The 13611-nt window shown below is 41.3% G+C and overlaps 1 protein-coding gene across 2 annotated transcripts in view; it reads right to left on the bottom strand.

The window, feature by feature from the left end:
- Window positions 1–2503: 2503 nt before the first annotated feature.
- Window positions 2504–13611, bottom strand: part of PINX1 (PIN2 (TERF1) interacting telomerase inhibitor 1) — a 91875-nt gene continuing 80767 nt past the window's right edge. For both annotated transcript variants that reach the window (XM_046656698.1, XM_046656697.1), the window contains exon 7: window positions 2504–3210. In XM_046656698.1, coding sequence (XP_046512654.1) covers window positions 2737–3210 — 474 coding nt within the window. In that variant the 3' untranslated portion in view covers window positions 2504–2736. The remainder of the gene's footprint in view (window positions 3211–13611) is intronic.

Below are 13611 nucleotides of genomic sequence, written 5' to 3'. Positions count from 1 at the left end.
GGAATAACAGTAATTGTCCTCTTCCTGGGTTGTCTGAGGACAACATGAGTTGATTTATTTAAAGCGCTTGGAATAGGGCCAGCCACATAAGACCTCATACAGTCATAATTATTATCTATTAAAATTAACAGAAAAGGAAAGAAGGGCACTACAAGACAACACTTAAAAAACTCCTCATTGGATGAATCTTTTCCTGGGAACCTACTTTCCCTTTTAAAACTGAAGGATGCCAAGGAAAGCATTAAAGAATACAAAATTCATATATTTTTACCAAGTGAAATAATTTAGGGAAAAAATAAGGTTCACATGGTAACAATTTTAAAACTATCATGCTTATGAAATGCAAGTCTCAAGGGTATTTATTTCATTGTTCTAACTTCAACTTAGATCCAGAAAACTAAGTGGCCTGAAAGAGAGACACTTGAGAAAAATGAAAGCTGAGGATTTCTAGAGAAAACAAAGATTCTGTGTCCTTCAATATAAATGGTCACACTGTCTGCTCTTTGCTGAGCATGTACCTTTTTCTCAGCTATGCACTCGATTATTAAAATCGTGTACCCCATTAAGATAATAGTAACTACAGTCTATAGGTTCTCTCTATGAAAGCTGCATTTAATCTTGCGGTGTGACTGCCCTGGCGTTCCTAACGCCAAGAACTTCCCTTCAGCACCTCCCTCCTCTGGTCTTCCCGGTCGGCCCCTTCGCCCATCTGACCTGATGCATCCCAGCTGCTTCCTAAACACCCATTTGCTTCCTCCTCCTGCACACAATTCAGTATACTCTCCTGGCTCTCATTTTTATTGGTAAAGGAAGTTAAGCCAAAAAAAGGCAAAAAAACTACACAAAAAACAAATCCAGTCTCTATACATACATATACATTTATATATATTTTTATATATAAAAATATATACAAATATATATATTTTTAAAGATAGTTCCCTTTAGGTTTCATACATTCTCACTCCCTTTTGGAACTCTAGTTTCATATACAAGATAGGACAAACAGAAATAACCTGGGCATGCACCCTCTAGTGAAGAAAAGTGACTTTAAAAATCTTTGGTGCTTTACTAGACTGGAACTTAGGCTGGGATTCTAAACTCCAGGGGCCATGATTAAGTTCAGAATGTAGTCCTCAGGCTCTGAGTACACAAAAATTTTCTCTGTGGGTTTTTTTGTGTATGTGTATGTGTCCTTTTAAACAATTAGCACCGTTGAGAATTCTTAAGAGACTAAAACCAAACATGTGTCATGTAACTTCTCAATTTCAAGACACTTGGGGCCATGCTTCATATCTAACATAGGGCCCAGAGAGCTAAAATCAAGGGCAAAAGGTCAGCAGGCCGTGTGTGAGTTTTGGTTTCTGCTATCCAGGAGCAGCCTCTGAGTCGGGTGGAGGAGAGCGTACCCCGCCCGGCCGCACCCCACAGCTCCGCAGGCAGGTCTGTCAGAAGCAGGCCAACCAGCAAGCAAGACTGCACGAGCAGGATGGGGAGCAGGCAACCAGAAGGGGGAAGGAAAAAACTGGGAACTGAAAATATGGGAGAGCAAGGAAGAGGGAATAAAAGCGCCAAAGGATGAAGAAGAAAAGAAGGAAGAGATAAAGAGAACAAGGACAGCAGAGAAGGGGAAAGAGGCTGAGGAAACAAGGCGGCTGGACCTCTAATCTTAAGCACACACTTTCTTTTTCATTTTGTGTCCCAAGGAGGGTGTGAAGGTGTCTGCAGTTATCTGGGTAAACCTGCATTGGGAGAGTTCAACCAGCACACAGGTAGACAGGCCAGGGTGCAACATAAGGCAGTATAAACACGACGGGTGACACCATTCGGACTGAGCAGTAAATCCCTTTTACTATTTATGTAATATTTATACTTTAAGAACTTTCAAAAGGCAGTCCCAATCTAGGGACTGGCTGATTTCCAGATGTAGTGAATTTCATGACCTTAGACTCTCAGTTTTTTGACCTTCTGAGGACCCCCTGGTCCTTATAAATAAGGCAGAGCCCACTATAGGGGATTTGTCCTGAAGTACCACCAAATAGAAATCTGTCTTCCTATTTGCTGAGGAACCGCAAGAGGCCTCCTGTGAGAGCTGGAAGGTGAAGCTGTCCCCAGAGTCAGTTCCCTTCTTCAACTGGAGTCTTGGGGAGACCTCAGAACACACAGCTGCCATGGCTTAGTGGAGGAGAGGGCATTAAAACAATTTCCCCATCAAACCAAACCAAACCAAACCAACCTTTTGATTTAGGAATGTAATCATATAATACCTACTTGGCAAAAATGTAGGGTTGGCTATAGAACAAAAAGAACAATCTGAATCCAAACTATTGCCTCTTAATACTTTAATTAGACTAAGTCCTTCAGAAGGAAGCACAATTCATTGCTATGGAAGGAAATCAAGAGCAAATATAGATGCAGATATGGACTGTGATGTATCTACACACACATGCACATATATAACTTGATGTATTCAAATGAATATGAATAAACACTCAAGGTGCAAGGCTGAGTCTAAAAAGAGATTTATTTCTTTATGGGAGCCATCATTTGGAACATTAAAAAGTTCTTCTGGGAATATGATTTGGGAAAAATGTGGCAAGAGGGCAAGACTCAGCAATTGGCGGGCATGTTACGGATGCGCACCGACTCCCCTGGGCGCACTCTGCTCTGACTTCAGGCCCGAGCAGCTTGACAGCACCCTGACGTCTGAGTGCTCGGAAGGCCCTGGCTCAAGAGAATTTATTTGGAACCTTTCTTCTTTTTCTTCTTCTTTTTCACTGATGTTTCATCTAGAATAGGATCTACTCCTGCTTCAACTTGCTTTTGTAGCTTTTTTTTCCCTCTCTTTTTTGGGGGCTTCGGGGGAATGTCCTGGTCATCAGGTGGGCACACACAATCCTCTCTACCTGCAGCAGAAGTGTCAGAATTCTCATCCCAACAAGGGTCTGCGAGCTGCCTCTCAACTTGGTCTCTCTTCTTCTTGGCTTTGGGTTGGGTGTAATTTTCCACATTTTTATCTTTTGTCTCCTTTTTTCTTTTCTTTCCGCTTTTCCTTTCCATTTGGGTCTCTGAAAAGCCAGGGCCTGCAGCTGTGACCTGTGGCTTGTTCTTTAGCTCTGCCATCCGCTTGGCAAAGTATTCCTGGATGGTAAAGGCACTGGTCTTTGTAGTGGAGGTTTCATTCCCATCCGGAGTAGTGTGGCTGGAATTATCCTAAGGTGTGGAAAAAGAGTTAACACTGGTTAAGCATCAGCTGTTTACTCCTCACAGCATCCAGGAGGACTCCACCTGGAGCCACCAGCACTCAGCAGTTAGGGGACCAGGCTAAGTGCCCGGCTCCCCTCCCATCTCTTCCTTGCCCCTCTGGTAGAGCTGAACTACAAAGCATAGAATGAGGTGGACACTTTTGGTTGAATACTACATGGGACTGTAGGTCAAACAGGCAGAAGCTAACTCCCGAAGTTAGCTGGCAAGTCACCTGGATGGAATTCTGAGTAAACAGCTCCTTAGCAACAATGTTTTAGATGGTGATTAAGTTCCCCAGAGTCTCCCATAAAAAACAGAGACACGGAAGTCCTTGAACTTATTCCAGCATTTCAGCTCCGTTATGGAATACACAGGTCTTTGCATGTTGATCTGGAAACTAAGATGTCATGTGTCTATGTTAATTCCTCCTATAACAGGAACCAAATGCCAACCGGGAACCTGGCGTGTCGAGAACACCTTTCTCCTCTGAGGGCAGAGCGTGACCCTCTTGAAGAGAATGTGCCAGGGTGGGATGTGCATGTTTCTAGTCTCCTCCCAAAAAGAACAGGTTAGCATGGGGAGTCTTTCCTCCCTGGGCTGAGGATGGGGAGAAGGGAGATGCTCCCATCCCTACTCTGACACGGGCCAGATACTCGTGGCTCTGTTAGTCTTGTTTCTAATGTGAGGAATTACTCACTCACAACAGCTGAGATTAAGCGAGGTTTACATTTTACTTTTAAATAAACACATTCAGCTGTAAGGCTTGAGAAGGGAGAGAAAATTCCTATCTTGATAGGTTGGGATGAAAAATGAAATGCTGATACCACCATTAGGTTGTGGCTGTCTGGCAGTAAGGTGATGAAAACGTGTGTGAAAAAGTACCTTCAAGTTGAAGAATATAAGCACTACACTTTAAGTAAAGTCAATGTCTAGAATGACTTTGCCTACACAGACTTTAAAATAAGCCATTAAACAATAATGGTAAACTTGGGTGTTCATAGTTACCTGGCTTCTTTCTCCATATTCACTTATTTGCACAGGAAGAGACTTGTTTGACTCTTTCATGTTGGGAGGGTGGGAAAACAGTTTTCTGAATAAATCAGTTTCCAAATTAGGATTCTACAAATTATTCTGAACTTGGCGGGCAAAGCTCTGTTTTGTGCAGCTAACTTTATTACAAACCAACCCATATAGATGGACTATGCATTTTCTTGATAAGCAGCACTCAAAACCCAGCAGAATCAAAGTAGCGTCCTATTGGAAATTCTGGCAGAATCAGTATTGTGTGAGCGGACACCTGGGCTTTGAGTGGCCATTGCCCCAGAGAGCTCTCACTAAAGGGGATCTTACCACCAACATCAGAACTTATCCAATCAATACAAACCTTATTTTACTTGGGGTTAAAAACACAAAATCGTGGTCAATTTTTAAAGTTTCAAAATGTAAAATGCAGAACATGTAAAATAAACCACTGAGCTTTGGGAAGAAGTTTCAATGTTATCTGTCAGCATTCAATTCTGGCTAGAATCTCATCAGGTAATTTTCAGAAAAACTTAAAAATAGCTGCCTCAGGAGACAAAAACAAGGTCACTTTTGTCTTTTTGTTGCCAAAATGCTGCAAAAGAACTGAAATTTTGCATACCAGAGTGAAAAGTCTTCCCAAGACGCTCTCGGGGCTAGTCAATCCCAGGCTGACAGACAAGAAAGGTCTTGCCTTCCATTTAAGGGCACATAGCCACACACAGACAGTCTGTGAAGGTGGCCTGTTTATGTAAAATAGGTCTCATTGAGTTTCGCGGCATTAAAAGGAGTTTGTTTTATGTGGCCCAAGTCTTCTGGAGCATGTCTGTGTCTTAAAAACGCAAATCCAAGTTATATCCTATGGCTCCTTACCTTGCTCATCCATTTATTACCTTTTGACTTCCTGCTTTTAACAGTTAAATCGCAGGAACTAATTGCTGGTATTAATCACACTTTTAATTATTAAGAAATATAAGACCATTTTTGAGTCACTTGAATTCAGTGGGGCTTTCTAATGCTAGAAAATAGCTATGCTCATAATCGACTCCTATGGTGATAAGGATTTTAATAACCACGGGCCACTGCACACCAAGCTTAGCAGGGCATGGAGACAAGCAAGAGAGGTGCCAGCACTCAAATCCTATTTATCCCGAGGAAAGTGAAGGCAAAACAATGACTTGCTAGTGAAAGCCCTTTACCACTGGGGCAGCCACCCTCTCACACTGCAGGAATGTATCTGTTTTAAAAGCCACGGCAATCAAGGAGGAATAGGTTGCAAATCTGATTCTTGTAGAAGCAGTGCCCAGGACCCCGTATTTTGTAAGTTCATATTTTATGATTTTATAAATCATAAACCCAGTTTTACTATGGCAATTATAATCCCTGTTTCTATCTTCTTGGCCATGAATGCCTTTTCAAGAACACTAATACTTTTCACATCTGGTCTCAACTTCAAAGTGAACGAGTGCTGGGAAAAGCACCAGTTACTTTTCAGTAATTTGAAATAGAGACACCTGCCTCTTCCCCCATTTCTATTAAAACATAATACAACCTCAAAAAAAAAATTTGTAATACCAAATGTGACTTTTACTACTTCGTAAACTTTGAGAATGTCCCAATTTGCTAACAGTATTCTAAAAATTAGTAAAATAAATTTAAAAATAACTTGAAAACTTTCAGTTCCGTACAAAATACTACCAAGGGACGTATGGGTAACCTATCACATCATCTTACCAAATATTTCATTTAAGCTTAGGGATTCAGAAAATCTCTTGTTAAAACATTCCAATTCCTGCTGTTAACTAATGGAGGCCCTTCCATAAATCATGTAACCTCTTTGGGCCTGAGTTACTAATTAAGTCAAATAGGTAGGTTAAATTAAACCACTTTTCAGGTTCCTTGCAGGTCTAAATACTAGTCTCTGAACAGACATTTGGGCTGGCTATTCCTCTGTGATACAAGAGAGCAGAGAAGGTGGAGTGAGGCAGTGCGAGCAAGCAGCAGAGATGAGCTCGGTTCATAGAAAACTATCACCCCAACTGTCAAGCCAAGATGCAGAAGTGACACCAAGGCACCTACAGTTCACCTACATGGAAAAAATATTTTCACACAACCTGTAAGAAAGCAGACAGCCCAAGAGCAGATCCAGTAATACTGCTGAGGAGAGCTGAAAGACCCAAACACTATTTGTATTGAATAATTTTAAAGAATTTGTTTAAGAGAATTAACATTATACAGAAGCTAAAATCAATAAAAACAAAAAGCTGGCATGACTATTACCTGGAATTTGAATCTTTTTAAACCTAAGTCCCGGAAATCATCCCAATACTTCTAAGCAAAGTGGTAAGAAGCTGAGACTTTTTAAAATGATAATAAATTCTCATTTTGTACTTATGGTTTTTTTTTTGAGGAAGTTTAGCCCTGAGCTAACTGCTGCCAATCCTCCTCTTTTTGCTGAGGAAGACTGGCCCTGAGCTAACATCCGTGCCCATCTTCCTCTACTTTATACATGGGATGCCTACTACAGCACGGAGTGCCAAGCGGGGCCATGTCCGCACCCGGGATCTGAACCAGTGAACTCCGGGCCACCAAAGCGGAACATGCGCACTTAACTGCTGTGCCACCGGACCAGCCCCTGTACTTATGGTTCTGAGGGTTCTCTTTTTATATACCTTGGCTTGAAAATCTCAAGATCCTTCACATACCTAAATTTGTGTTCTCAAAGGGCATAACATGGGGAGAATGCTAATGATGCTATCCAGCTAGAACTAAAAATGTGGTGGGCTTCTGGACTGAACAGCCTGGCAACCTCTCCCTCAGCTTGTATGCCCCCACAGTCTAAGATTATTGAAGTCCTGCTCGAATGCCAAGAGTTTTCGTAGCTGTCGAGTAATGACATATGCGAGGAGAAGTGTAGGCCTTTACAGTGAAAGATAAAGGTGGGAGTCTGTATGTGTGGGAGCTAGGGCTCTGCCCTGTGGAACCCTCAGTCTTTGTGCTGAGCATGGTCCCCTGTCAGTTCCCAGGTCACCTTCTTACTCGGTTGGGGCAGGGACATGTCATATGCAACTGTGCAAGTCCAGGACCAAGCAGTATACCTAAGATGAAGAAGCTTTTCAGAGAAAGAATTCAGCGAAGGAGAAGGAGAAATGGTAAGGGGTTTAACAAACCAGTTTTAAAAATCTCTCCTTAAATTTGTAATATATCTGCTGTTCTATCTCCCCTTTCATTAATTAATAAGAAAGACCCAAAGGCACATTTAGAATCTTGGAACATTTTCCATGTATTTTAGAAGCTACTCTTTAACATATAAAATGAAACGGTTTCTGGTGTTGTTCTAAAATGTTTCATGGGTTAATCTTGTCTGTTCTCAGAAAACAGTCTTCTCATTTCTTTAAGCTCTGACAGAGCTTATGTATAGTGTGTGTTATAAGTGTACAGTATGTGTTAAAAAACATTTGACAGTCGCTTTTCCAAAATGGTTAGCTGGGTCTTAATTTCTACCTGATCAATAAAGACTCTGCGGGTGAGAACTCGGGAGGTCCTGCTCGCCACGCCACAGAACCTCTGGTTTAAAGCCAGCAGAGCCCACAGGACTGCTGCGCTCAGTCCCATCAGGAAACCCTCCCCAAAGTGGCCACCCCTGGTCCCTGAAGAAAGCCGTGTCATTTCTGGGATGCCTTCCACATGCCAGTCACTTATTATCATGTGTCATCTTACATGACTCTCACAGCAACCTGAGAAGAGGCTTTCTCTCCCTTCTACTGAGGTGGAAGCTCAGACTCAAGGCACTTACTGTGCACAAGGTCTCACGGCAGGAACGGGCAGTAAGGAGATTTGGCCCCAAGGCTGCCAGGTGCAGAGCCCTTTCTCCCTTACCATGGCATCCTAACTTCTAGCTTGTATCACACACACTCGATTAAATCATCCTAACACTGAAATATACATCAACTGCTCATATAATTCAGGCGCTAAGGTCCACACTTAAGTTTTGAGGGCAGAAGTTAACTGATACAAAGTTTCTAGCAGAAAAAATGTCACCAGAAATGGATATTATAGTACTTTCTAAACAGAAAAAAACCTCTATTATTTAGTTTGCAACTCATATAAATAAAAAATAGCCTGAAGCCGGGCTTAAGAGTTTTAGAATCTGTCAAATTAGCATGTACATTTACTTGACAAGGTGTGCGTGTTTTAAAGCAGGAAGTAAAACCCAAGTCCAACCTGCCATATAAGGTAAGACCTCCTCTGGACCAATGCCGGACAACTTCCACCTGGACACTTCCAATCCAGACAATGATTAAAAGGTCCATTTTACCCACCAACTCGCTTTGTCTCAGTTTTCTCATCAGCAACAGGTAGATTCAAGTGTGATTCAGGATCGTATACTGTGTGCTATGATTAGAGCTGGCGATCTTAAGGCCTAAACCTCTCTCTGGCAACTCTGAGTTACCACTGGGGGGAAGGGGTGGATGCAAAGGAAATAAGACCTTGCAGAGAGAGATCCTTAAGACATCAATTATAATATACCACAATCATCTTAGGTGCCTGAAAGATGCCCAAAACTGTGTGGGTGAACTTTTCTCAAATGTCTACAGAATTATGAGTTTGTTCTTTGTTCCTTTTATGCATTCTCTGCAGAGGCTTTTGCAGCTCAAGAGCTCTCTGCTCCAGCTCTTGTGGGTTCCCAGTCCTGTGTCCTTCAAATATGTATACCAAGAGGGATTAACAGTAAAATGCCCAAATAAACAGAGTCCTCTTTACTATTCTCAGAAGAATGTTGTCAGTATCTTCTGGGGCAGGAAAATGAAGCAGTTGGGATGGAGAATTCACTGAGATGTCTGGGGCAGGTGCACCATCAATATAAATTCTCACACCTTAGGACAAGCATACCAGCCCAGGCATGGACCTCAAAGGCAAAGCCTTTCAGCTCACTAGACTTTCTCTTAAGTCACTGCTCACTTAAGGGACAAGATGACTGAAGCCTTTTGATTTCCACATTAAGACACAGGGATCATGCTGCAACTGTAGTCCTTCCATGAACTTTTCTCATTGAAATAAAAAGGTGACACCCAGAGCTCAAGGGCAATGAATTTAGCAATGGGAGTTCTTAGTTCTGATAGCTACTACTTGTGATGAACAAACGCTCACTTCCACCCCAGCCCATCTGTCACCAGCTCGTGTTGGGTTAGTCTGTGAAAAGGTAAGAAAGCTTGGCTAGTGAGTAATTTGAAAAAACATTTTGTATCTTTCCAAACTTTTCAGCAGTATGGTTCTGACAAATACAATTGTGTCTTGATGTACTCCTGGGAGGCAGAAATTGTACCCACCTATCTTGGACAGAGATAAATTCAGGTATGAGGTGATTTCACAACTTGTCAAGACGAAGGTAGCGCTGGAACGTTCCAATGTGTGCACTAAAACCTTAGCCTGGTGCGTCACTCAGTATGCTGGCCTACAGTGTTCTTCCAGATCCTTTATATGTCGTCATGTGCTTCACTTTCTTGAAGACCAAGTGCAAAAGCACCTCCTTCAACAAGCCTGATCCCTTGGGTGACCCATTCTTTACCACCTATGACTAGCAATTAGTTACTTCTATTTCCTGGTTTTGTATAATTTGCTTTGTAACTGCATCTTTCCAAGGAAATTTTAAGTTCCGGCGGGGGAGGGGGGGCAGAGACTATATCTATTTCATTTGTATTTAGCACATCCTCTCTAATGAGGAACAGATGGATGGTGAATGCTCAAGGAAAGCACAAAAGACACCAAGCCCAAGTGGACCAAGACTGGGAAATGCTCCCACCACCACTCACTGAGCCATAAGCTTTGTGGCACAGACTTATCTGCATGCCAGGCAGGGCTAATGACTAGAAGCGGCTTTGAAAGGTAGGATGGAAAGAGAGAGCCAGAATTTTGCAGTGTATCTTCTTCTCATCCAGATGAAGCCATTGGCTTCTAATCAAAAGCCACCTTACCTCATGGTGCACATTACTTCTCTGACTACCGTAAGGTACATCTGAGTGCCTTTTAGTTTGATTAGCCAGTTACACCCCATGGCCCTTAGTGATGTAGAGGAGCTCAGTCAAACAAGCCATGCATTTCTCCTCTGGTCTATTATTCCACATGTTACCACAGTCACCTTTAAGGAGACAAGTAAATTGGAAAAAAGGTTCTGTGTTGTATGGAAACTGTCACATTCATTTTGTGGGACTGGCTGAACACAGCAATGAAAAAGCCTGCATGGGTTGATTTGTTCTTGTCATCAAAAGAAAAAGTTGGTGAGCAAGAGAGTTCCAGGGCATATCAGAGGCCAAGGGAGGAGCTCATTCTGAGGAGACAAACAGTTGGACGGAAGTCCCACTAGAAGCTCCAGGTAGCAAGTTGTTAACATGGAAGTTAACACTGCAGCTTGAGCTGAAAATACAATCTGGGAAAGCTCCTCATTCTAGGGAGTCATCAAAATGGGTTTGCCTCCAAAGGTTAAGCTAATAAGCAGTGATCCACACCGTTAGTTAGAGCAGGAATTGGGCCACTATGTTGGCATTTCTTTTCTTGCTTTCTATGGCACCTTTTTGGTTTCCATATCATTAAAAATGTTCAGTGTTTCACTGACCAAGAGCTAGTTTTGCACTCACCAAAAGGTTTTTCAAGTGTGAAATCTAGTGTTTTTTCTCAAGATACCCATCACTCACATCTGGAGTCAGTCTAAACAAACACAGTTTCAGAAATAATTAGTCTTAGGGAATCTGCCTGGGAAACATAATCACCTTTAGCATTAGCAAGCACCACTAGAGTTAAAAACAAATACAAAACTCCACTGATTGAAGGGAAGTTTTGATTTGAAATGGAGTTAAAAAATAAATAACAGAACTAGAATTATGCAGCACCTCAATTGGAAAACAGCTACAGAAATGATCTGTGTGTGTGGCGTGTGTATGCACGTGCAAACAGGTTCTAGGAACCCATGGCATCTATCAGAAGCCCACTCTGGAGGGGTTCTCTCTAGAACAGGGTTGGCAAACTATGGCCCGCGGGCCGAATCCAGCCTGCTGCTGATCCTTGTACACCTCACAAGCTAAGAACAGTTTTTACACTTTAAACAGTTGGGGGGAAAAAAATCAAAAGATGATTTCGTGATGTGAAAATTATGTGAATTTTACTATCAGTGTCCATAAATAAAGTTTTGAATTTCATCAGTTAAAAATTTATGAAAATTTGTTTTCTCTCTAGTATATAAGTAAACACAATAGGTGCTAAGTAAATATTTGTTGAACAAATAAATGAATGAGTAAATTTATTATGAAATATGATCTGCTTTTTGGAAATGTTAGATGATTTTGAAGTATACACACACACATAAATATACACACATGGAATCAGAGGGCTTGGATTTTTAAGGAGTTCTCAGTCTCAGTCCCTTGGTACCTTACACGGGAGAGAGGCTGCTAACTGGTGTCTAACTTCAAGCAGCAAAATGATGGTAGCCGAGGAAAAAGTGCGGTTATGAAGTGACCGCCGTCAAAGAGAGCTCTTGGGCACCCTTTCAGCAGGCAGAGACGCCTTTCTAATAATCAGGAATGGAATTTACAGACTCGGACAATGAATTGGACATCTCAGAGAAGATCATGAGGAACTGGAAAGGACAGAATATCTTGCTTTTCACTGGACAATAGCAGAGAAATACAAATAATGCCAAATTCCTCATGGGAAGGCCAATGCTAACAAAGCTGTTCATTTCTTTTTTTTTCCACTTGCCTAGTCAGCTGCTCAAATTACTGCTCATTAAGAAAAGCCAACATAAACATGTTTTAAAAGGATAGTTCTCCATGGCAACAACTTCTCAAGTAACTGACATCAGAACTAGTGACAAGAGTCATACAGCCTCTGGGGAAAAAGAGGGGAAAGAAGAAATGAGCAGGTTTCCTGCCTCCCTGAAAAGTCCTGGGGCTTGGAAAGTTGCAGTGACTCATGTGACAACATTTCACAACACAGTGGCCATTACAAGATAAAGGAGGCTACTCCAAAGCTAGAAATGATCTGTGTGACATAGGCACCAACTTCTTTGAATGAAGTCTAAAAATTATCCAAACTGACTATGTTTTATAATTCTAGGTCAACTGGTTCTCTTCCCCGCTCTCTGGAGGCAGGACAAATAGCTCTTAGAAGTGGTTGAAGGCTAATACCTGAATCTCAAAGAACAGAAGCAAAGGCTCACAGAGGTTCTGTCTCTTCCATCCTTACTCCACAAAAAGACTTGAAAATTACTTAGAATGATGACAGCTCAAATTTAGGCTCCTTATTATAGATAGCATAGCATTTTTGGAAGATCTTAAAGAACCTAGTATTTTGAAACTAGGAATAGAGTATGAAAAGTTATCTAGAATAGTCAAGATTATTTTCAAGAGAAAGGTAAATTAATTTAGGTAAATGAAGTTATTAACAAAAAAGTCCCTTCCCTCAGTTCTTGTATACCATATAAGGTTAATCCTTACATACTCTCTTTTTAAATGACCAGAAATCAAGGTAGCAAATAAAAATATTTAAATAAATACTTTCAGGAGTAAGTTTGGTAGGGCAAAATAATTTAAAGGATATTTAAGTCAGTAAGAGCAAATTAAATCCTGAACTCATTTGAGTTATGTAGTAAAAGTAAATTATACAAAAATAAGATCTCGAGGTGCCTGGGATCCAAAGATTTGGCCATACGGTCCCTCATAAACATCCACTGAGTGGCTGTGGTTTACCTGACTGGAGCCGGGGCTCAAATAGGAGCTCCTGTCCTGGGGGAGACAGACCGTAAAAAAGAATAATAAAAAATAAGATTGGGTTAGATCTGAAGTTAAGTGTTCTTACCAAAATAAAAATTAAAATTAAAATAACAAAAATAATGCATTGGGGGAATTTATTTTCAGGACAGAAATGAAACAACAAGGAAACCAACCACAAAACAACTCCATTCAACAAAGCCCCTAACCAATTAAGTTGGGATTGCAATTCCAAAGAGCTCATAAAAAATAACCAATATTACTGCTATCAAATATGTAATCCTTCTCTTATAGATTATTACATATATTTAATATATAATCTCAGTTGTATGTAAGCTATAATAATTTTTTTATTTTATAAGCAAGAAAGATAAGATGTTAAAAGTTTAAGCAGACAAAGAACAAGTAATCCTGCCTGCCTCCCCGTTCCAAGTCCACAAAGGCTCCTCAGGCGGGACCTGCCTCTTGTCTGTAGGCCCCACCTGCTCAGCCTCTGCTCACACTCACTGCCTCGTATCACAGGGCTTCTCAAACTAGCAGGGGTGAAGGGCCAATCTTTGTTTCTTTTTAAAATCGCCAATCC

Source organism: Equus quagga, chromosome 3 (assembly GCF_021613505.1).
Source record: "Equus quagga isolate Etosha38 chromosome 3, UCLA_HA_Equagga_1.0, whole genome shotgun sequence".
In the NCBI taxonomy this organism is placed as follows: domain Eukaryota; kingdom Metazoa; phylum Chordata; class Mammalia; order Perissodactyla; family Equidae; genus Equus; species Equus quagga.
This window is presented reverse-complemented; position numbering and strand designations above follow the sequence as displayed.